General features: G+C 37.3%; 1 protein-coding gene across 1 annotated transcript in view; it reads right to left on the bottom strand.

Moving 5' to 3' along the window:
* The window catches only part of Pcsk2 (proprotein convertase subtilisin/kexin type 2), a 273,006-nt gene that overhangs the window by 230,121 nt on the left and 17,867 nt on the right, over window positions 1-25,018 (bottom strand). The window contains exon 2 of the mRNA XM_015476507.2: window positions 11,061-11,165. Within this exon, the coding sequence (XP_015331993.1) occupies window positions 11,061-11,165 (105 nt within the window). The remainder of the gene's footprint in view (window positions 1-11,060; window positions 11,166-25,018) is intronic.

The following is a 25,018-nucleotide window of genomic DNA, read 5'->3' as shown; positions in this document are numbered from 1 at the left end:
TACACAATGGAGTATTACTACAGCACTAAAAAATGACAAATCATAGAATTTGCAGGGAAATGGATGGCATTAGAGCAGATTATGCTAAGTGAAGCTAGCCAATCCCTAAAAAACAAATGCCAAATGTCTTCTTTGATATAATGAGAACAACTAAGAACAGAGCAGGGAGGAAGAGCAGGAGGAAAAGATCAACTTTAAACAGAGACATGAGGTGGGAGGGAAAGGGAGAGAAAAGGGAAATTGCATGGAAATGGAAGGAGACCCTCATTGATATACAAAATTACATATAGGAGAATTTGAGGGGGAAGGGGAAAAAAACAAGAGAAAGAATTAAATTACAACAGATGGGGTAGAGAGTGAAGATGGGCGGGGAGGGGGGATAGTAGAGGATAGGAAAGGTAGCAGAATACAACAGTTACTAATATGGCATTATGTAAAAATGTGGATGTGTATTTGATGTGATTCTGCAATCTGTATTTGGGGTAAAAATGGGAGTTCATAACCCACCTGAATCGAATGTATGAATAATGATATGTCAAGAGTTTTGTAATGTTTTGAATAACCAATAAAAAAAAAAGAAGATAAAGTGGTTCATTCAAGGAGACATTTACTTGGTGTCCGAACTGTTACTAGAACCCAAGCATGAACTCCAACTGGACTTGCCCCCGACACTCCCTTTCTCCCTGATAGACAATTTCTACACAATAGGATTTAATTGCTATTCCTTTCTTCTGTTCTCTAGAGGAGGGCTTTCTCATGTTGATTCAAAGAGGTGTCCTTACAAAAACTAACATCCATTAAGAATTTCTTTATAGTTGGGGAGGGTTGTTCTCCTCTTTCAGGACAATGGAAAATGGAAAATTGTTTTGTTTTACCTGTTTTTCTCTCAGGCAATATGTTCTTTTTGCTAAATGGGACATACTTGCCATAGAGAAGATGGAAAACACAACATTTTCAGTACAGATAATGGCAAACCAATTAGATAAACTCCAGCAACTGAGTTGTTATTCAGACATGAATCTCTTTGTCTAACTGCTGTTTACTTATTTCTAGACCTAGCTTCATTCCTCTTATCCTCTCCTGAACCCACAAGATTTTGAAATGACTGAAAATGGCAAGAATTCAATTCCACTCATTGATTTGGATAAAAGAACATGAAGCCTGTTTATAGATAGATATGGGATCACAAATATGTCAATAGGCATCATAAAGGGAAAACAACTGAAGCAATTTAAAAATAATTATGGAGAGTTCTGGAGAATCTTTTTAAACATTTCTGAGCATCTGTAACTTCCAACCTACTTTTGCCTCACAAAACATTATTTTCAGAATATTCTATCACTAGATAGATATTTTAACTATTTGTTTATGTCACCATTAAGGGCATTTATAGTTTCCTCTACCTAAGTATTGAATAAAATTCATTTTGGAGCAGTAGTTTGAAGAGTGAGCAATTACTTTCTAGATAGATTTTTGAATCTTAACAAAGAAATTATTTGAAGACCTCTTTCTGAAATCCATTGAACACTACTAATATATGGATGACTCCCAATTGATATCTCCAACTCTGACTTTTCTGCTGGACCTTTACATCCATGTGTTTATTTTGTATCTACATTTGGATACTTAAAAGAAACCACAGATGTTAACATGCTTAAAACCAAACGATTAAGTTCCTGCGTATTACCCACCAACCTACTCCTCCTACCATCTTTTCCATTCATACAAGTGCTGCTTCCATCCTATAATAAATCAGACCGACAGCTGTCTCACTTTCCTTCTCCTTTTCCCTTCCACTTCTCATCTAATTTATCAATAAATCCATCAGCAAATTCGAAGACTCTCACTTTACAATATTCCCCAAGTCTGACTTGTTTCTCACCACCTCCTCCATGTCTACCCTGACCCAAGCCACCAGCCTTTCTCTTCTAAAATATAATATTCATCTGATTCTGATCTCCCTAACTTCCAATTGCTTCCCCTCCAGCCCTACCCTGTAGTCTTGTTATTCACCCAGAGGCAGATAAATCCCGTCTCATTTAGAGTCAATCTGAAGTTCTAACCCTGAATGTCAACATTGTCCGTGGTCTTTCTCCCTTTCTCCTCCCATTGTCCTTGACCCACTCCTTCAGTCTTACTGGTATTCTTGCTGTTTTTGGAACACACTAAGTGTGCCCCAGACTCGAGGCCTTTCCTTTTGACGTTTCTTCTCTTTCTCTCCATACTTATGTGCACATCTTCTCTATCTCCTTTGGGTCTATATTAAATGTCACTATATCATAGTAGACAATCCTGGGTGCTTTTTATAAAATAGAAACACTTCTCTCATGGTGCTCACTCTTTCCCTCTCTCTGGTCTATTCATCCCCTTAATACTTTTTTTTTTTTTTTTTTAGAACCAGTCATGTTATTGCTTTGTTCATCTCCTTTTTTCTCCTTTGTTCCCCAGGAGGAATATTTTTGTTGCTGTTGTTGTTCACTATTGAATCTCAGGATCCAGAACAGTGCATGGCATGTAGTATGGGCTCAGTAAACACTTGATGAATGAATAAATGAGTTGCTATCAAGCCCGTTAAAGGAGTTACATGGTGCATTTAATAACCATACACAAAATATTCATTTTTAGAGGATATAAGGAGGCATTTCAGGTCCCCAAACATACTTCCTTTAGCATCTTGGGGAAGGCTCAAGAAATCAGCTGAGGTAGATCAGAAAAGATTAGCCCTACATTCATTTAAGGTTTGTTTTTTTTTTTTTTTTCCAGGAAATTCTAAAAGTTGGCCAACCCACGATTTGAGAATTTGCATTTGAGGGGTTAGAAAAATGATCCAGAGCCACATCTCTCCATGTTGCTTTTCTCTACACGACAGCTTTTTCTGAATTCATCCAAAGAAAGTTAAACCTGCCTGGAGAGCTCTGGGCTTGCTGGTATCATTCCCCCACCCTGCACCACTGTTCCTGCTTCTTTAGGAAGCATGGCCGTGCATTTAAAAATGTGCTCACGTCTAGGAAAACAACCAGGCTTACTCATTAGCAGCTTTTCCCCTGTCTTTCTAAAGCTGTAGTAAATAATTCTCCCCAGTTCCCCACAAATAGTTAATTATAGCACCAGCAGCAGCACTTTGAGGCGGGAAGCCAGGCACATCTGCAAAGCCCAGAGGAGATGCTGAAAGTCGCTCCCTGCTGTATAATAAAACCAGCAGATTAGGGCAGATGAGTTTTTCCCACAGGTCAGACATCTCCCTCTGCTTCTTCTCCCCACCCCACTACCGTGTTTCTCCTTCTTCTGATGCTGCCAAGTCACTCTCAAAATGCATCGCTTATGAACATCTGCTGACCTCTTGGCAGGGTGTCCTGAAAATGAATTTGGCCACCAGATGGGAGGTGAAGTCAGAAACTGCTCTACTTGGGTCTCAAAGCTTTGCTATTTGGGCTCAAAATGTGGTCAAGGTCATGTGCCACAGATATGTGTTTATGCTCTGAACGAGAGGCAACTGGAGGAGACAGAGGGAGTGGATATGGAGTGCCACGTTCCACAGGAAGAACTCTGGCCCTGGAAGTCTTGTCAACTCTGAGTGAACTGGAACTTTCTTTCTGCTGACAAAAAGTGCCCAGTAATCTCAGCTCTTCCTAAGGGCACATGTCACCAAACCAGGAAAAATGAACCAGGAGCAGGACAGAGTGGGGGTCATGGAATACAGTGGATCAGTGTATGAACCCCAAGATTATTTTTAAAGGGGTGATAAGTGTTCATTTTTGTCCTACCAGATGTCCTTTGGGCTGATTCATGGGTGGGATGGGCTCCCAGAAAAATGTCTCCTGAACCAAATGTGAGATTTTTGTCTTTTACTGAAGGCAATTCAAGACTAACTGGAAGATATTGCAGTGTATCCCCAGATCTTTACAGAATTGTCTCACATCTCTAACTGCTGAAGATGGCTCAGAGTTTGTCTTCCACAGAGAATTTCCTTTGGTAGGAAAGAGAATTGCCTTTGGTAGAAAGAGGTGACTTACCTAAAATCAAGTCCCTTTCTGGGGAATGCCTCTTACTAAAATCTAGTTGATGCAAGGCACAAAAGCCTTTGCCTCAAGTTAGCATAACTCCAAAGGCCAACCCTGCTTCCAAGTTTCCTGAAGGGTTCACTGAGGCCCCAATGGTTCAAGTACATTTCAGATCAGCTTCTTTCTCTGCCTGATCCTGTTTCCTTTCTCCCCAAGAAACCTCCTGCATGCCACTCCCCATCTTAGAATCTGTTTCTAGGAAATCCAAGTTAAGATACCATCTTTGTTTACTTTCTCATAGAGAAATCATACCTTAGGGGATTGAATGCTAAAGTGCGCAAAGTAGAAATTATGCATGGTTAAAATTAACTTTGAAAAAGTTTAGGGACGTTAGCCACCAATATTGTGTCTCTGTACATACTAAGTGTGAAATTTCAGAATCTAGTCATGTCCCCTTATTCCTTCAGCAGATGAAGAATTTGGTTTGTGTTCAGGAAATTTTTTGCACCCAAAGTATTATCTTTAAATGCTATAATCTCTCACCCAGAAAGGGAAAATCCTCCCGCCATGAGAGTTACCAGGGAACTGAGGCCAACTGTGCTCTCAGCCAATCCATCGTTGCTCTGTTCATGATCATTTTAGGGAATATGAGCATTGAGCAGAGGATGAACCAAAGTGCCCACCCTTGTTATTTCCTCTCCTTTTATCCTTTTCCATTTATAGCTGAACTCACTGAATTCATGTAAATTACATAAACTTAAGATGTAACTTCACTTTTTTTACTATACTATTTTTAATGTAGAGAATTGTTCATTAGTGAGGACAATTTATTTGAAAGAACCACACGTTCATAAGCATTATCAATTCTCACTTAGATTTTTATTTAAACTAAACCTTATGTTGAGAACAGTTTTCTTCCCACTAATTACTAATTCTGGCTGTGTGACCCGAAGGAGGTCATTTACCCTCTCTTGGTCTATTTTGTCTCACAGGTAAAATCATATTTTAAAGCTTCAACGCAAAGGGCTAAATTCATGTTTCCTTAGCACTCCTTCTGTTCTATAATTTTCTTTATGCAGAGATGTAGGGAAAATTAATTGATGAAATGCAAATTAGTGACAGAACAACCACTACAGGGATTTTTGTAAGTCATGAACTACACTTGGTCCAACTACTAACTACAAGGAAATAAGAATTCATGGCAACAGCAGTCATTCAGACCTGCTGGAATACAAAATACTATTAAAACTATTGTGTTTGCTATAATATTAATCATAAACTTACCATGTTACTTACTTATGATTCCTAATAAGTAAAATCTAATCAAATCTATCTGCTTCTTTCTTTCCCTCTAGGAGACATTTGGAAAACAAGTTGGAGAATTCCAATACATTTCTTAGAGCAGAGTCTTAAAAGCACAAGCCTGACTATTTTAGATGTAACAAGTACAAGGATAAAACCAGCCTATTCTTTGGGTATAAATTCTTTCGAAAAGGTTCTAAAACTGTCAAACTACTCTTTTTTTTTTTTTTTCTGCCCAGCCTCCAGGGTTGATTGACATGCATTCACCGCAAAGATAGAAAACGCCTCAAATTCCACCGGTTTAGTACTGGAGGAAGCTTGGGTCAAGAAAAAAGTGAAAGAGGATATTTTTTCTCCAAAATTTTTTTCATTTGAAAGTAGAAGGCAATGGTGCTCTTTTCGTCTTTTCCCTAGTGTTTGTTCTAAGTAATATTAAAATAGTTAACTTGTATAAATCGAAGAAAAAAAATGACTTGGTCACAATGCTTACAAGTGACCTGTCCTTATCATAAATCTATGATTAATGCTAAGTATTTGGGGAGGGGAAAGGAATTGGAAACTGAGAGCTTAGTAATTGCCACGAAAATCTTACATAACTCGTGGAGGAAGACAGCATGTGAATTTCTTGGCTTGCTTTGAACTTCTAAGCATTCAATATTCTTTTTGAAAAGATATGTGTTGACGGTGACTAAATTGCTCCTTATTGCTCTAGTAGGTTTATGGGTTCCTTAAGATCTCACTCTCTCAACAGCAATGCTTAACTTTTCTAATCGGAGTTTATGTATAGCTGTCTATGCATAAGGTGTTCATCAATTATAGTTAAATGACTGCACTGAGTTGGATTTTGTGCAAGTTCAGAAAAGTATGTGCAGCAATTACAAGCCATTCCTAGTCTCTGTCAACCATCTGAGCTTCAACCATGATAATTAATCTCTTTTCAAAAACAATATTAATTACTATAGTATCAAATTGTGCAGAAGAAGAGTGTCTGGTTCACTCATTAGCTTAGACTTTTATGAGCAAATAACATAAATCATGTCTAATTAATTTCAAAGAACAAAAATGTTGTCTTTTGCAAATATTGTTTTTTATGGGGGCAAGGTATAAAATGTTTGAAGTGATTGCATTATCCAATGAAACTAACTTTTGTGGGTTATTGTAGTATATAAAGACTCCACAAATAGCTGGGTGTGCTGGCACAGGCCTGTAATCCCAGTTGCTCAGGAGGCTGAGGCAGGAGGATTGCAAGTTCAAAGCCAGCCTCAGCAATTTAGCAAGACCCTGTCTCAAAACAAAAAAATAAAAAGAACTGGAAATGTGGCTTAGTGGTTAAAACCCTCCAGAAATAGATCCTTAAGGAATAGAAATGGGTCCCTGCAGGATCATGTGACTGCAATTTAAACATGTGGATACATTTAGAAGAGAAAAGAAGCTAAAAAGAAACAGCTCCTAAATGTCAAACACACAAAACTATCATCCATTCTTTCAGATGGGGAAACAAGGAACGTTGCCATTGGACGGATAGAGGTTCCTGTTTTGTAAAGTTGGAACAGGTTTAAAATGATTTTGAGGGATAATTGCATGGCCTAGTAAGATTGCTAAGAAGAAGAAATAAATGTTTGTAATACTTGAATCAAATGTAATTTCCCTCAACAAAGGAAGTTTAGGTTATTTCTTTACTAAATTACTTGGCTTCCATTTGACTAGTGTGTGTTACTCATAGAATGATGTGACTCCTCCGTTTTTTTAAATGCTTCTATGAGTGCATTCTAGTATTTCATAATTGCAGGGCTCATTTTGACCTAATCTTACATGCATGGAATATCATTTGCTCCATTTCTGTCCCCAGTGCTTCCTTTTCCCCTCCTATCATTCCTCTCCCTCTTTTTCTTCCTCTAAGACTCTACTGGTCTTCCTTCTATTTATGTTTTTTTTTCTTTTTCAAAATATATTTCATTTCAACATTACCTCAGATGTACAAGTAGGGTTCAACAGAATTAGAAACAAGTATTATCTTAAATAAATCTAATCTTCAGCAACTTTTCAGGTCCTTGTAGAATTTATGTAGAATAATATGTCCACTGTGGACTACAATTAGGTTTGGCTTTGAGATTTGTTGACACTGTTCCAGCTAAAGTTTAACAAATCTCACAGAGACTTTTGGGTGGAGAATATTTGTTTTTTAACTTGGTGTTGAGACAGCAGTTTTAGTTTTATTATTTCATCCCAGTTTGGTGTTTATTACATCTTCGAATTATTTTAGCTATTGAAACTTTCTAGATACATTGTCATGACTTTGGTGGTTGTATGATGACTGAATATGTTCAGGAACTGAGTATGTTGGACTTTAGAAATCAAGAACTGGTTCTTCATGGGATTCTTAGTGATCAGTCTTGGAAGTAATGAAATGGCAATTGGTTTCTCTTAGCTATGATTATGAATGTGTCTAACGGAGAAGCTAGAGAGAAGATTATACTGTTTCCTGGATGCATATTTCAGAATAGGGTCACAAGAAGAGAAAAATACTATTTCATGTATTGAAATGCTGGGGAAAAATTATTAATGATGTATTCATTTGACAATCATTTACTGAGCAGCTACTATTCACTCAGGTACATAGTATGTAGAGATATTTCAGAAATAAACAAGATGCAATTATTGTTTTTTAGTATCTAAATGATGATGCTCAGCAACATACTAACTTTTTAAGCAGAAAGAATTAGAAAGACAAGAGAGTACCTTTAAAACAATCTACATCCCTGCATGTTGATAAACAAAGATAAACATATTGAAAGCAGCACTTTATAAATCTTTTCTAGTTTTTTCCCCCTATTTTACCTTAAACATAAAAATTAGTTGCTAAAATGAGGGAGACATCATTGAAATTTCTCTTCTAAAGTCAAAACAAGATAAAATGCCACCTTGGCCTTCCATTTTTTTTCTTCTTTATTTCTTGTGTTGATAGCTGATCTTTGGGCAAAACATTTCATAAGTAGGTCCAGTCCTGAGAGCCTGTCTCTGCTCAGACCATCTTGCACTTATGTGAAAGGTTCCTTGGGCTATGTAAGGGGATTTCACAAGCCCATGGACAATAAGAAAGGCCAGGCAGTTGTGCAGAGATGGCAGAAGGAAACTGAGCTGAGGTTCCATGCACAGTTATAGTTAGTAGGTCTAGGAGACAACGCATTTCAGAGAATGATAAAACATCTTGTGTTCTTGGTTTATAAAGCATAACTCACAACATCTACTTAAGAGAGAAAAGCCTAGATCAACAATTCTTCTGGTTACTTTTCCCTTCCCCTTTTCTTTCTACATTTGTATTTACTTTTCTTTTTTCAATCTGTTGAAATGTGCTTGGGAACCCCAAACTAGACATGTTTTCCCTTTTGTTTAAGTTGACAAGCCCACAAGGAAGAGTCCTTATATTTCTACCCTTGTACTGTTCCTAGTCAATGTTTAAGGATAGTCATTGCCATATTTTGCTGTCAGCGGAAGCCAAAATTTGATGCCTTAATAACATCATGCAGGAGAGGTGTGGGATTCAGTCTAATATTTTGGGGAAAAGTACATATCATTTTTCTTTTTTATAAAGAATTAAGAGATTTTTCTGCCTGATCTATCTTCCTAGGATGAGTTTATTTTTGACATCATCTCTGATATTTAACCTTGATAAGAAGGTTTCCTTACTATCTTCTTGTGGTCTTCATGAACAGGGCAGGTGATAACTTCTATTAAGTACAGGTACCAAGACTCTTAAATGGGTGATGAACGGGGGTGAGTGCACTTTTAGTGATAATAGAAAATGTTTTGAAAAGAAAGACCATTGATTAAAATTACTAAAGCCTGCCTGATCTTCCTGTTTATTATCCAACCCATCTTATTTTCTCCTCTTTTTAAAAAATTTTTTTTAGTTGTCAATGGATCTTTTTATTATTATTATTTTTTATTTATATGCAGTGCTGAGAATTGAACCCTGTGCTTCGCACATGCTAGGTAAGAGCTCTACCACTGAGCTATGACCCCAGCCTTTATTTTCCCCTCTTCTGGAAAACATTATAATGCAAGAATCAAGATTTCATAGATTATTTCAAAAAGCTCTGAAATAAGAAAATCTTAGCCTACTCCCAATAATCTCTCTGACCCAAACAATGGCTTTTTAATTTCACTTTTCTCAGTTCTCCTTCTCAGCCCCAGCCTGTTAAGCATCTCTTTCCTTCTGTCTCTGGTTCCTTTTATGTGTTTCTGAGTGAATTTGGGGCCATATCTTTGATCATGGAAGAAGAGAAACCATGGGACTTTTAAGAAAATATCTAAATGAAAGGAAAACAATTGGCTATGAAAGGCAAGATCAGAGGGCATAGTTGAAAGTAAGGAAAAATCAGTTATCACAATGCATCACAGTGATCTTTGCCTGCTTGGGACCACCTTGGATTCACAGATGAGACAGGCAAGATCAAGGGATCCCCAGGCAATGAGTTGGTACAGCCACGTCCAAGGCCATTATTACATGAAAAAAGAAAGCTTCTCTCACAGTGTTGCCAATTTCTACAACAGACCCCTTAAGAATGGTTGGCATTGGCTGGCAGCACCAGCCAGTTGGCCTCTTACTGAAAAAGCAATAATAAAGTAGTTTCTCAGAACAGAAATTCCACCCTAGGCCACGTTGGAAGACCTGGGTTGCAGAGGTAAAGAAAAATTGCCTGCCTGTCAGTTGGTGAATTCCTTTAATCAAAGCCTAAATTAAATGCAGGAAAAAAAATGTTCACATGAAAAGTCACACAAGAACGAGTTTCCAGATTCCGTTTGTTCAAAAGAGTTCTCATCTGCAAATTTCTGACTCAAACATCTGACCCACTTTCCACCAGCTCTTTCCCAAGAGTCCTGGGAAAGAGGTTACATTGCCTTCAATGTATAGAAAGCAACATGCCTTGGGTGTTACTTTCTGTCTTTGTAAGTTGCCTAAGAGAAATCAGATCTACTCATTTGGATCAGTGCACAGTGATGATCCAAGTTTCTATTCTGAAAAGCAGTGAGCAAGAACACTGGGAGAGGAGCTGCCTTGTGACTTAGATGGTACATTTGGTTGGGGGAAAGTCAAGCTTGAGCTATTAGAGGAAGTAGACATGACACCTGGAGTTTAAGAGTAAGATAAAGATTGAAGATTAAAAAACAAAAACAAAAGTTGGGGTCATGAGCATCAAGCAGAAAGTTGAGATACCATGGTAGATTAGGTTGGTGTGAGAAAACACGGGCTGGAAAGAAAGTCTGAAATGGTCTAGTGTCTACTGCAACCATGCATGGATACCAAGGAGCCCACCACCGGTTGGGAGAGCCGATTGTCTATTGGCCCACTCACAATAGGGTGATGGCAATCTCTGGAAAGCATGTGGATTCATCAGTAGAAACTTTCAATAAACTCCTTAAACTTCTTGGTGTTTTTCCCATTCACCACAGGCCAAAACATATTCCCATGCAACCCCAAATTCTCACACAAAAACTGAGGACAGGACAGCCAGGGAAGGGGTGGTGTCCTTGTTTTCTTCCCTTCCAGCCCTATAAATGGGCCTAGGATTACTTATTATGCACAAGACAGGAGCTGAGAGGCCCTAGTGCCACTCTTTGCGAAGGACCCGTTTGTTCTCTCATAATCCATTCAATGTCTTGACTTCAGAAGTCCCTGCCTACTCTTCTGTTCCCACTAAGTGAGCTCAGTGGTGCCAGTGGAGATTGGGAGGCAGTTATCCAGGGAGAACTCACCCTGGGGTCTCTCTCCAGCTGCTGCTTGTGATGTAGGCTGCGTCTTCTTTTGGCCTTTGCAAGACCATTGTGATAAAAGTGGTACAGGCCTTCTGCGAATGGTAGCTGTGGAGATGCAAACGGACACGAGAGACACGTTAGCTTCTGGGCTGGCCCAGGGACAGAACACCTAAGCTGGTGCTGCAGAATGCAGACATTCCTGCAGGCTAGGTATGTATGTGAGAAAGCCATTCACACCCTTTGTGCTACACTCGACCCCCTGTTTCCACCTGTACTTCTTCCCTTCTTCTTGTCTTTGCTTATACGGTGCTCATTCCCTCCTCTCTCCCCAAACACCTCTTATTCTTTTCCCCAATTTCTATTCAACCTTTGATTCCCTTTCCTCTTCCTTGAAGTCTGCTTTGTATCCATACTGTGCCACGTTCTCCATTCTCCTTTCTTGGACTGGTGTTTATATTCCACGCATCACTTGGTTGCTTCAGAACTGTGTTATGACCTACTCCTTCCCTCACAGCTGGATTGTATGTCCTGTACATTGGGCTTTCACTGTGACCCCTTGGTGCTTCTTATCAGGCTGGGCACAGAGGAACCACTTACGTCTTGTAAATGCGCACTGGCTGATGGAACAAGTTTCCCTCTTTCTTGTTCCAAGGATTCTTGGAATCAGCTCTGAGTGTCAGAGACAGGTAGAGAAACCACAATAATGAGAGTTTGTCTCCAGCATAGATCCTGTAAGGTTTTAAAGCACCTAAAGAAAACCATCATTTGTTCTATGATTCTGGGTAACTTGGAAACTTGACCTGGAAGTTGGCAGACCTGGATGTAGCTCATATCTGTTACCATATAACAGAAAGACCTTGAGAAAGACACTCCCCCTCTAGGTTTTTTCCCCCTCTCTGTATATGTATGAGCTTTGAAGTTACCAGATCTTTGCCCTGTCTTTATGCGTTTCATAGTGTGAAGATATGCTGTTTATACACATTCACAAGCATTGACAGAATGCTTAAAAATTATAAACACTGGGTGTGGTGGTGCATGCCTATAATCCCAGAGACTTGTGCGTCTGAAGCAGGAGGATTGCAAGTTCAAAGCCAGCCTCCCTAAGCAACTTAGTGAGACCCTGACTCAAAATAAAAATTTTTTAAAAAGGGGGTTGGGGATGTGGTTTAACATCTCTGGGTTCAATCCCTGGTACCAAATATTGTATGTACGTGTGTGTGTGTGTGTGTGTGTGTGTAAAAAGAGTGTGAATGTGTACTTTTTTTCTGGAAAGTCAATACATGGTTTTTATGAGATTTTCAAGGGGGGTCCTACTACAATTGTCTCACCACTCAAAGTATTTGCTACTGAAATTTAGGTGTGTGTGCTGCTACTCAGTGTTCAATAGAAAAGGGAAATGGATGTGAATGCTTTGACAGTAAGGTTTCCCAAATTAAGTGAGACCTATTTGAAACATTTTAGATCAAGTAAGATCTTGAGGTGGTTGAGATATTTCTTAAATATCATTTATTACAAAAGGAATACAGAGTAAATTTGGAGAATAAAAACACAAGCAATGAAATAAAATTCCTTCATATTTTCTTTTTTAGGAGACTTAGATTTAAAAGTTTGTTTACTGTGTGCTCCAGGCTCACCCACTCCCAAGAGCGAAATACTATGTGCTTAATAGTAAAATGAGTTAGTATCAGGTCTTCCCCTTTGATCACACACAGGCATCCATGCATACACACACATGCACACACACTCAAAGAATATATATTTTTATACAAAATGTTTTTTCAGTTATCACTCATGCTTTCATAAAACTTCCATTTTCTACCTCTTTGGCAGCAGTGGTATAAGATTTTGTTATATGAGATATATCATAATTTATGTAGTATTTCATTATTGATGTATATAAAAAAACTTTCATTCATGTTAAATATAAAGCTATATATAGCTTGGGTTGGGGAAGATTGTGAACCACAGAGTAGGAACCTCTAAAACTTCACTCTTATGTAAAAGAAACTAAAACACTGAAAAAAAACCCCTGTCAATTCAACTTTTTCAGAACTCTGGAAATTAATAAAATGCTTACAGTATCTTAAGGGTATTTATTCAAGAAAAATAGAGGAATCTCAATAATAACAACAATATTTATGGTGTTTTTGCTTGCTCTATTTCTATCTTCTTCTCTCCATTTCTGCAGTATCTTTGAAATCCAATAGTTTTAAAAATCACAACAGTTATGAAAACCAGCAATCTAATAGACAGCATAAATTCAGAGCTATTCAAAAAGCTTCCTTCCCAGATAATTGTCTATAACATATCTGGAAAAGTCCCATTCAGAGGCTGGTTATTATTTGACCAAATTCAGAGTTTGCACAATAGGAAAAGTCCTATCTCCAGGGTGTTTGTTGAAAGCAATCTATGATAATTGTTTAACATTGCAGCTTTCTGAAACAGCTATACCAATTGAGGTAAATGAAAAGCTGGTAAAAATGTAAAATAAAGACATAGAGAATGAGATGTCCATAGAGGGTTTTACAAAGTTCCAATATATTTCCATAGACTTAGAAGGCTACACACATGTAGAGAGTTATGCATGTAATCAGAAAATACCTACGATGATCCCAAGTTGACCTAGAGGCTCTATGAAAACAGGAAGTGAAGGCCATGACAGAGTTACAAGTCACCTGCCTGAGCATTAAAGGCATGGTCCAATTTTAACACAGCATTCCTTGGAAAATGGTAAAAACACCTTATTAATTCAAGGTCTTTAAGAAAATCTCTAATCATTATCTGACCACTAAGCTAATTAAGCCAGATTTAGTAGAACACTATAAATGTTAGACTTTACAATATAAGTGCAGGAAAAACACCAAACAAATGAATATCAACAGAAAACAATAACAAACAGCAACAACAAAATTCAAAAGCAACAACAACAAATTTGGAGGAGTGAATCTGATTTCCAGAGCTACCACATTATATTATTTAAAATAGCAAGTTTTCCGAAAAACATTATGAGGCAAATAAAGAAACAAGAATATATGGCTAATACATAGGATAAAAAATAACAATCAATAAAAATTCTCTAAGTCCAGATGTTGGATTTGCTACACAAAGACTTAATCAGCTATTATAATGAAGACATCATGTAAAAGGAATCAAAGGAAAGTATGAGAATAATGAGTCATCAAATAGAGAATATAAATAATGAGATAAAATGTAAAAAATAATGGAATAGAAATTCTAGAACTGAAAATTATAATAACTGAAAAGAAAAAAATTCTTATATGTTCTCAATAGTAGATTTGAATTGGCAGAAGAAAGAATTAACAAACATGAATACAGGGCAATTGAGATTTTTCAGTTTGAGGAACAGACAAAAAAATGAAGTAGAATGAGCCGGGAGAACTTCAGAGACTTGTGATACCAACATAACCAAACTGTAAGTTTCAGAAGAAAAGGAGAAAGATAAATAGAATTACCTTTTGAAAATTTTCCTAATTTCAAGTAAATTATTATTATTCTTTTCTAAGAAGCTCAACAAGTTCAAAGTAGGATAAACACAGAGATCTTCGCTTAGACACAACATAATCAAGCTGCCAAACATCAAACAGGAAATGTTCAGTAAGATCAGCAACTGACATCTTATTGGAAGTCATGGAAGTCATAAGACAGTGAGAAGATATATGAAAAGTGCCAAAACAGAGGTTGTCCACCATTCTGTATCTGGCAAAACTAACTTACAAATCCAGAGTTTGCTCATGGCAGGAGTGAATAGTGTACAAAGCTGCTTCATGGATCAGAAAGAAAAGAAAAGAAGATGAAGAATATGGATCCCATTATCTCTTTCAAGGGCATTTCCCTCATGACATAAAGACCTCTCACTAGACCCCATCTCTTAAAAGATTCCATCCCCACCAATAGCACCAAGATAGGGACCAAGTCTTTAACACATGGGCTTTGGGGGGACATTCCAAATTCAAACAATAGAAATATTATTCTCTAAAATTCTTTTTATTTCTGTATGTTGGTAGTGAAGACCTATCTTTGATGGCTGATTTTGCTTATTTAAGCTTTCTCTTTTATTTTCTTGGTAAAAATCACTAGAGAACTTTTCTTCTCCCCCTCCCTACCTTTATTGTGATTTAGCTTCCACATATCAGCGGAAAAATTTGATCTTTGGTTTTTTGGGATTGGCTTATTTCACTCAGCACAATGGGGTTCTAATTAGATAAGATATATTCTATGCTTCTATACATTTATTAAAATGGATTCTACTGTCACATATAACTAAGGAGAATAAATAAAATAAAATAAAACAAAAAAGATGTTAATGATAGAGAAAACTGACTATGAGGTATATAGAAATATTTGTACTGTCTTCTTGATTGTGATATCAGATAGCTAAAACTGTCTTTAAAAATAGCCTTTTAATAAAAGAAAAGACAAAAAAATCACTAGAGATTTTCAACTTACTGAATATTTCAAAGAATAACTTGGATTTATTGATTTTTCTATATTGTTTTTCTATTTCTATTGCACTTATTTTAACTTGAATATTCAAATTTCTCAAATTCCCTCCTCTGTTTGCTTTGGGTTTAATTTGTCCTACTATGTACTCCCACCATGATGTGCTGCCTTGCCAGAGGCCCCAAAGCAAGAAGGCCATTGGAACATGGACTGAAACCTCCAAAACCATGAACCACAATGCATCTTTTCTCTTCATGAGTTGATTAATTCAGGTATTTTGTTACAGAAACAGACAACAAACTATCACAAATATGAATATATGTAAGCCAACAAATTAGATAACCTGAGTGAAATAGGCAAATTCCTAGAAAGATTATAAAAAATTATAAAAAAGCTCAAGAAGCCACAGAAAATTTAAATAGACCTATAACAAGTAAACTGATTGAAGTAATAGTTTAAAAACTTCCTACAAAATGAAGTCCAAGCCCAGACGGTAAATTCTATCAATTGTTTAAAGTCTGATACTAATCATTCAGATACTCTTCCAAAAAATGGAAGAGGAAGAAACACTTTTCAACATATTTATTGAGTCTAATATTACCCTTATACAATAACCATAAAATGATATTGTAAGAAAATAAAAACTGTAGAATTCTGTCCCTTACAAACATACACCCAGACATTCTCATAAAAATGCTAGCAAACTAAGTCCAGTAATATATAAAAATAATTATCCACTATGACCAAATGAAGTTTATCTGAGAAATGCAAGGGTGTTTTAAAATCTGAAAACAACTATCAAAATAATATCCTTTATTCAATAGAATAAATCATCTCAACAAATACAGAATATTTCAAAAATTTAATATCCTTGTATGATAAACATTTTTTTACAGACTAGGAAGGAAAGAAACCTCATGAATCTAATAAATGCACGTGTGAAAAATTCACAGCTTATATCATGTTCAATGGTGAAAAATAGAATGCTTTCTGCACAAGAGAAGAAAATGAGAAAAGTGTTTGCATTTGTCACTTCTATTCTGTAGGTATTAGAGGTTCTACTGAGGTGAATTAGGCAAGGAAAAGAAATAAAGTTAGCCAGATTAGAAGGGAAGAAGGAAATATTTTTGCAGAAGATTTATATTGTGTGTACAAATTCTTAAGGAATCTACAAAAATTATTTCTACTCACAAATGAATTCAGCAAGGTTTCCAGGTCAAAGATTAACATCCAAAAACCAATTTTTATTCTATACACAAGCAATGAATGCTTTAAGAATGGAATTACAACAACACTTTACATTTATAATAATAGCAAATAAATAAAATAACTTGTGGATAATTTGACAAAAATTTCTAAGACCTGTAAACTGAAATGTATAAAACAACATCGAAAGAAATTAAAGGAGATCTAAGTAAATGGAAAAACATCCCATATTCATGGATTTTTAACATAGCAATACTCCTTAATTTATCCACAGTATCTAAATAATTCCTTTCAAAATCTCAGCTATTGTTTTTGCTTTTTCTAAAATTCAAGTGGAAATTTAAAGAAACCAGAGTAGCCAAAATAATCTTGGAAAAAAAAGTTATAGAACGCATACTTTTCAATAGCAAAACTAATTATAAAGCAACAATAACCAAGATGGTGGCATAGTTCAACAGGATAAAACTGAGAGTAGTGAAATAATTAATAATAATCTATTATGGTCAATTGATTTTCAAAATGGATGCCAATAAAAGTTAATGGGAAAGAATAGGCTTTTCAATAGATCATGTGTGAACAAGTGTATATTCACAAGAAAAAGTATATTTGGATCCCTATCTCACACCACATACAAAATTCAACTTGAAATGAGATTTATAGTCCTAACTATTAAGAGCTAAAACTGAACAACTCTTAGAATAAAGCATAGAAAGACATCTAAACAACTTAGGGTTAGGCAATGCTTTCTTAGATACTTTTGATATTTTCAGAAAGTTTTCTTGTAAGGTTGTATATTTTAAAAAAAAACACAAAAAGTGAATAAGAACACAAACATTCATTTTCCCACACTTTCAACCACACTGGATAGACATTTTAATTTTTGCCAATTTAATGGATATAATTTGAATTTCTTTGATTATTTTGAATGTGTCAGTATGTTTCATGTTTATTCACCATTTTAATTTCTTCTCTTTCAATTGCCTATTTTTACATCTAGTGCATTTTTCTATTGTACATTTCTGTTTCCTTTCCATAAGCCAAGCACTGTGTTTGGTGCTGTAGAGACAAAAATAACTATGACATAGTCTCAGTCTGCAAATATCTCACAACCCACCAGGGAAAACATATTTGTACATAGCAGCATATTAATGGTACTCTTAAATTCTGACTTTTCCACTAAATGTGTATATGATCTTTGGCAAGTTATTTTACCCCTCTGGCCTCAACTTCTTTACTTGTGAAACAGGATGTTTCCTTGTCTTGATGTTGTCAGAGAAATTAAATGAGATAGAATGTGAAATATTCTTGGAATAATGTTAAGCACTAGTGAGCACTCAGTAAATGTTTGCCACTTCCTTTTAATTGCCAGAGTTATGGTCAATTTTCCATGAGAATCCAAAGGAGAGATTATTTTAGTCAGAGGGATACCCGAGGAATATTTTATAAATTTTTTTTTCCAGGAAGTAAAGGGCATTTAGGGTAAAAGAATATTTTCAATTTTATTAATTTTGTAATTTCCTAGAGTTTCAAATTTGAAGTTTTGACAACTAGCCACTGTTCTTTGACCCTCCCCATATCAAGAGGTCCATGATCCAAGCTCTTGAGTCTGGGAAATATGACTGGGTGGTGGAGCCAGATACGGAGACATGCACCTGTAGACCCAGTTAATCTGCAGGCCAAGGCAGGAGGATTAACCAGCCTGAGGCAATATAGTAAAACCCTGATGTATACACATACACACACAAACACATATTTTAGAATGTCTGAATCTAGGTCATGAAATGCATGCACCTTCTGCCTTAAGCTTTAACATTTGCTATTACAATCCTGACTTACTATTCAAAAAGCTCTTCTACTCTCAAGATGGCATGCTATGAAGAAGCCCCAAATCCTGGCTGAGCCCAGCCTTCAAGTCAGCATGAATCAGGAAACAATTGCCTAACTAAAGAAGCTTCTGATTCCAGACTTAAGCTGTTCCAATCATCCTCTAGCTGTCAAGTCTTCCCAACTGAGTCCTGAGACATTGTGGATGATGGACAAGCCATCTACTCTGTGCCTATCTGAATTTCTGATCCCTAAATTTATGATAATAATAAAATAGAGGTTGTTTTATATCACTAAATTTCAAGTTGGTTTGTTACTCAGCAATGAATAACGAGGAACAAACAGAAAACTTTAAAAAATGTGTTTAATACCCTCAGCTTTCAAGACTACACAATTTTAAATTACAGTGATATGAACAATATTAGTTGTCTATCATTTTGTGACATTAGCTGGGAGCACTTCAAATGGGACATCCCTGGCTCAGGAGGAGAGGGATGAAGTTAAATCAAAAGATACAGGGTGGACTTGAAGGGTGCAGCCAACTTTGCTAGGGGACTGGTGTGCAAATAAAAATCTTTTAGAATATTGCAGGTTTTGTGATTTAGTTCCTGTTCATTAAAAACCACATTCTCTAGGGAAAATTTAACATAAATATTTAATGTGCATTTTCCAGGCTCAATAGTTCTTGAATCCTCTCTCTACTTAACCTCACTTATGTGCTTAGGGTAATGTTAAAATTTTATTTGAAAAAAAGTAGAGGGAGGGAAAGAAAATAGATGTATGGTCTTTCGCTCTCTAAAGACTTATGCCTTTGGCCACTGTCTGATAGTATGAACTTTGAGTTTTATTTTCTATTATGGAGGGAGGGCACTGTAACTCTGAGAATTTTAACCCTAGAAAGGAATTTCGGATTAAGTGCCAGTGGGCATTGGAGGAACATACTTTACCATTATTCTGGCTTTATTTTACTGATTTTTAGAAATTAAATTTGAATGGAGGCAAAAAAAAAAAGATCTTCTTTACAGTGAAATTCCAATTAACAAATGTAGAAGTAATGATGGAACTTGAACCTTATCATTTAGGAAACCTGTTTTATGGTTTGGGTTTGAAGGCTCTCCCAGACTCGTTTATTGAAGGCTTGTTCTCCAATGCAGCCATGTTCAGAGGTGAGGTTTTGGGGAAATGATTGGATCATGAGGACCCTGACCTCATCAGTGGTCAAACTCACTGATGAATCAATAATGTGATGGCATTATGGGGAGGTGGTGGAAATTTTAGGAGGTAGAGGAAGTAGGCACTGGGGATGTGCCCTGGAAGGGATTGCTTATTGCCTCTTCTGCTCCTTCTCTCTGCTTCCTGTCTGACATGAACTGTTTCTCCACCACACTCTTCTACTATGATGTTCTGCCTCATCTCAGGCCCAAAGCAAAGGAGCGAAACGACTAGGGACTATGTGAGCTAAAATAAAATCTTTCCTCCTTGAAGTTGTTCCTGTCAGATATTTTGGTAACTGCGATTAAAAGCTAGCATACCACAGCAATAACTGTAGCTGGAAAGTATTATCAATGGATGCTAAAATTAATGAATGAAATATAATAACATATAAAGGGAAATTGTATCCTTTTAATGGAGAACCCCAGTAGAGGCCACCTTAACCAAATGATCTAAATTAACCTCAACAGTGATGAGACACATCAAAATCGTGTATCTCAATATAATGTATCAAGATGAACACAACCTCACTTGTGTGACCTCTTTAAGGTCATCATGTTCATGAAAGACCAAGGGTTGTAGAACTTTTCCAAGTTGGAGAAGAGTAAGGAGACATAACAAATTTTCTTAATGCACATCCTGGATTGTATCCTAGATTAGAAAAAAAAAAAGAACATTAGTGGGGCAATTGGAAAATTTTGAATAAGTTCTATAGATAACCTAATAGTATTATATCAGTGTTTATTTTTGGCTTTGGTAATTGTACTATGGTTATATAAGATATAAACTTTGGAGAGGCAAGATTAGCATATATGGAAACTGTGTTATTTGTTTTAAAGTAATGTTTCCTTCTTTTTTGAGACAGTAATACTCCATTGTATTTATATACCACATTTTGTTTATCCATTCATCTGTTGATGGACACTAGGATTGCACATTCTACATTTGGATATTGTCAATAATGTTGCTATGCATGTGAATGCATCTGTGTTAATTATGCAATGTTTCCTTAAGTGTAAGATTATTTTCAAATTGCAAGTAAAGAATGTAAAAAATATGATAAAATTGAAATTCAAATATCCCCAGGAGGTTGTATAGTTAACAGTTTTAAGTCATAGACCTACCACTTCTGTTTGTCACACACTGAGTTCACATTCCATGGTTGTGTTACCTGAGGCACTTGAATTGCATGCTCGAGCTCCTTCTAACTACATTGCTTTTTAGAGATAGACACTAGGACTCAGGGAGGGTTAGGGTTTGCCTAGTAGAGAGGATTCTTGGTGAAAATGCTGATCTCCTGCATATCCATCACCTTCCCACCACGCTGCTTCCATTGCATTCCCATTCTCCATCCCCCTTTGTAGTCATGCCTATGAATCCACTGGGCTGCAATTCCTGATAAAGAACCAGGCTCTAGGTGACATTCCCAACTTAAGACTCATGATCCTGGATTCCTTGGTAAGAGAAATTGCCTTAGCTATGGAATAAAATGGAGCTAATTGGTTTCATAAAGGGGTAGAGCTTTAAATCAGAAACGGGCTGGCTTAGTGTTGGCCAATAAGCATATCTGACAAAATACTAATCTGCAGGCATGGTTATTTTTCTGGACATTTTTTTTTTTTTGCTTCTTGTATTGGAAGTGCAGATCCCAGATCCACTGTCCTCTGAGCATCTGCCAGACAGCTGCTTGAGAACTCTGTGCAAGCATGAGCCCCACCATAGGGAGGGAAAGACAGATGCTTATAGTAGAAGATACGTGCCACCCACACAGACCTTAATGATGTAATGCTGATTGATGCATTCTTCTAAGTAGAGTGCTTGTATTGCAAACAACAAGGATACCAAAAACAGTGGTAGGTCTCCCAACACTCACCTGAGTGCCCTAATAAAAAACTCTCAGATCTTGGACATTTAATACATTTTTAAATGTTTTCTTCATTGAAACACCTCTCTCTCTCTCTCTCTCTCTCTCACACACACACACACACACACACACACACACTCTTTTACATCACTACCTTATTCTCGTAAGGAAAAATATGCATAGTTCCAGAAAGAATAAGAAAAAAAGTAAAATAAAAAAATTCACAGTAAATTGTCAGCTTGAAGATTCAGGCTAGGTGACAGAATAATAATGCTGCTAACTCAGACTTGCCGAGTTTTTAGAAATTCTCATTATGCCGCAAAAATTTATGGATCCCAGCAATGCTGCTCACTGCCTCCCTTTTTTTCCACTTGCTTCATTTCAAACAGATAACTATGGCTCTAGCTTTCTGAACCCATAGGCTCCCCTCTCCCAGAAGCAGGGAAGGGCCCCTCCTCCCAGAAACTGGCAACCGATTGTGAACAGCTAACAAGTGCTCAGTTATGGAGCCCACTGCCTGCCTGCCTTTAGCTCAGAGTTCTCTCCTCTAAGGCAATCCATGGATGCTCCAAAGGGCCTATGACCAAGCCTTCAACCCCGGGAGAGCCTGCTGTTCATCACAGATCCTGGGATCCAGAACTCCTACTAAATAGCAAAGACTCCCTGGACCAGAACCATCACTTTCCTTAGGGTGATTTCTTTGTGTTTGCCCATTGTGCTGGTTTTCATGACCCTCAGTCAGGCTTATTTGGGAGTCTAGTTTGGAAGAACCATTGGAAATCTTTCTCTATACAAAATTGTCATAATTTCATTTACAGAACAATAAAAAGTGGACAAAAACTTGCTCAGCTGATAAATGCATGTCAATTTCATTTTGGGATCTGCACTTTATAGACAGGGACGGCTTCTGCATTTTCTTGACATTTCCCAGAGACCATTACCGACTTCCCTTGATTATACATAGTCCTGTGGACAGGGCATGACTCTCTGAAGAAGGAATAGGGGAAAAGGGAATTGACAGAGGGATGTGTGTGGTGTGTATGTGTGCACACACACGCATGCATGAGCCCCAGGCTTTGCCTTAGAAACACTTGCAGGCCACTGAGGAAAAGCACAGACAGAAAAGTTGTATTGTGCAATTGACAGAAATATTGAATATTACAGAAACCAAGAAGATAGAACTAGAAATCTCAGCTGTGAATAAAATGTGGGAAATTAGAATAGAAGAGAGGAAGACCAGGTTGAGAACTTCTATGGAAGAGGCACCGTTGGTTGGAGTGATTAGATGCCATTAAATTCCTCTCTTACAGATGATCATTAAAGGGTCTTTCTTCCCTTGACTTGGAAGATTCCCTCTCTGCCCCAATCTAAAAATTCTCTCTCTCTCTCTCTCTCTCTCTCTCTCTCTCTCTCTCTGTGTGTGTGTGTGTGTGTGTGAGAGAGAGAGAGAGAGAGAGAGAGAGAGAGAGACTGTGTGTGTTGTGTATCAAGTGCTCATGAAGTGCAGTTATCTCTGGGAAGGATAACATAAAACATGGGAAGCTAATGCCTCAGACAGGAATGGAGGTCTCTGGGGCCAGAAAGGAAAAGGGGAGAATTAAGAGAGGCAGTAAAAGAGCTACTGAAAGCACAGTCCAGCCTCTCTTTACAACGGACCTCAGTTAGCCTGAGTAATATCTTATTTATAAGTTCTAGAGGGTCACCTGCATTAACTTGCCTCTGAATCTGGACTGGTATCTGATTTGCTTTGACCAAAAGAATATGGCAAAAATGCTTCCATGCCAGATCCATGTCTGGGTCTTTTCTATTTAGTCACTTTTCCCAATGAAAGTTCCATTTCCTTAAAGCCTAGGCCTCAGATTGTACTTCTCAATTATTTGAATCTCATCACTTCTTCCTATTTTGCTTTGGAAAGGGAAGTGGACAAAAAACAGGCATGAAAAATGAGAGGTAGAGAATACATCCTCTCCTGCTCAGCACTGTTGATTTGTTCATGCCTCTGCAGAATCAATTTCAATTGCCTCTGTTGTCAGGCTCTTAGGTGGGTCATAAAGGAGCTGAACATTTCCAGATATGCAAACCTGGGGAGTAAGGTGGGTGCTCTGATGGGGCACCAGGATCCCCATGAAGGTTCTCTAGCACTGGAGAGAGGTTCTCAGTTGCACTGAGGATCAGTCATGTGTCAACATGATAATGTACTGCACACCACCAAGAATCATAGTAGCCTGAAAGTAGCCACTGTAAATTTAATTTACAATTGCATGAGTCAACAAGTGATGCTCAGCAAATAGCCATTCAGGTCTTGACTGGGACACTTCACACCTATGTTGTCAGCTGTGGTTGACTGAATTGGCTGTGTTTCTGAGTGTTGGTTAGCTGATGGCTGGGAACCTTCAGTTCTCTTCCATGTGACCTTTCATCCTCCAGAAGCCTAGACTAGGCTCATTCTCAAGAATGAGGCATGGTTTCCATAAGCAAATCCAAAATTGCAAGAGACTAAATGAAAAAGTGCAAGATCTCTTCAGATATGGGACTGGCATACAAGAACTTCTGCGATAATTTTTGTCCAAAGCAAGTTAGAGACCAGTCCAGATTCAGAGCAGAGGCTGGGTACAAAATCCCAAGGCAAATACAAGGAACACCAATAAAACCAACTGATCACACTTGAAGGGGATCAGGAGGCCCATACTGAAGATATCTCACAGAGCAGCTCCATACATATATAAAGGTGCTGGCTGGTGTTTGGGACATTGATTTCCTCCTCCCAGAAGGCAGGACACAAATGCCAACATTTTTGGATCTTCTAGATCCAAAAGGGGGTCTGTCCTCAGTGTGAGGCCATAAAACAGGGTGGTGCCAGTTTCCAGCAGAAAGTAGCCTGAAGAAGAGATTCAGTTATAAATTCACATTGCCATAATATGGCAGCATCTTCACAAAGATTATCTCACAAACATGATAATAGCAGGGACTTCAGGTCAATCAAGGGATGAGTCCTGTACATTACTGACATCTTCCTGGAGACCACTACTTATTTTTCTTTCTTTATTTACTTTTATTGATTTTTTAAAAAAATGACAGCAGAATGCATTACAATTCTTATTACACATATACAGCACAATTTTTCATATCTCTGGTTATATATAAAGTATGTTGACACCAATTCATGTCTTCGTACATGTACTTTGGATAATGATGAGACCACTACTTATTTTGCTGAGCTGTGTGCAAGGTAAGCTACCTCAGCAAGAATTCTGGTGCTTAGAAAACAAGAAGATGAAGACTTTGCCTTCATCCCAAGAGGAGGGGATGCCAAAGAAACAAAGTGACAAAGAAAGAATGAAAGAAAGAAAGAAAGGAAGGAGGAAGGAAGGAAGGAAGGAAGGGAGGGAGG

This window comes from Marmota marmota, unplaced genomic scaffold, assembly GCF_001458135.2.
Source record: "Marmota marmota marmota unplaced genomic scaffold, marMar, whole genome shotgun sequence".
NCBI lineage: Eukaryota > Metazoa > Chordata > Mammalia > Rodentia > Sciuridae > Marmota > Marmota marmota.
This window is presented reverse-complemented; position numbering and strand designations above follow the sequence as displayed.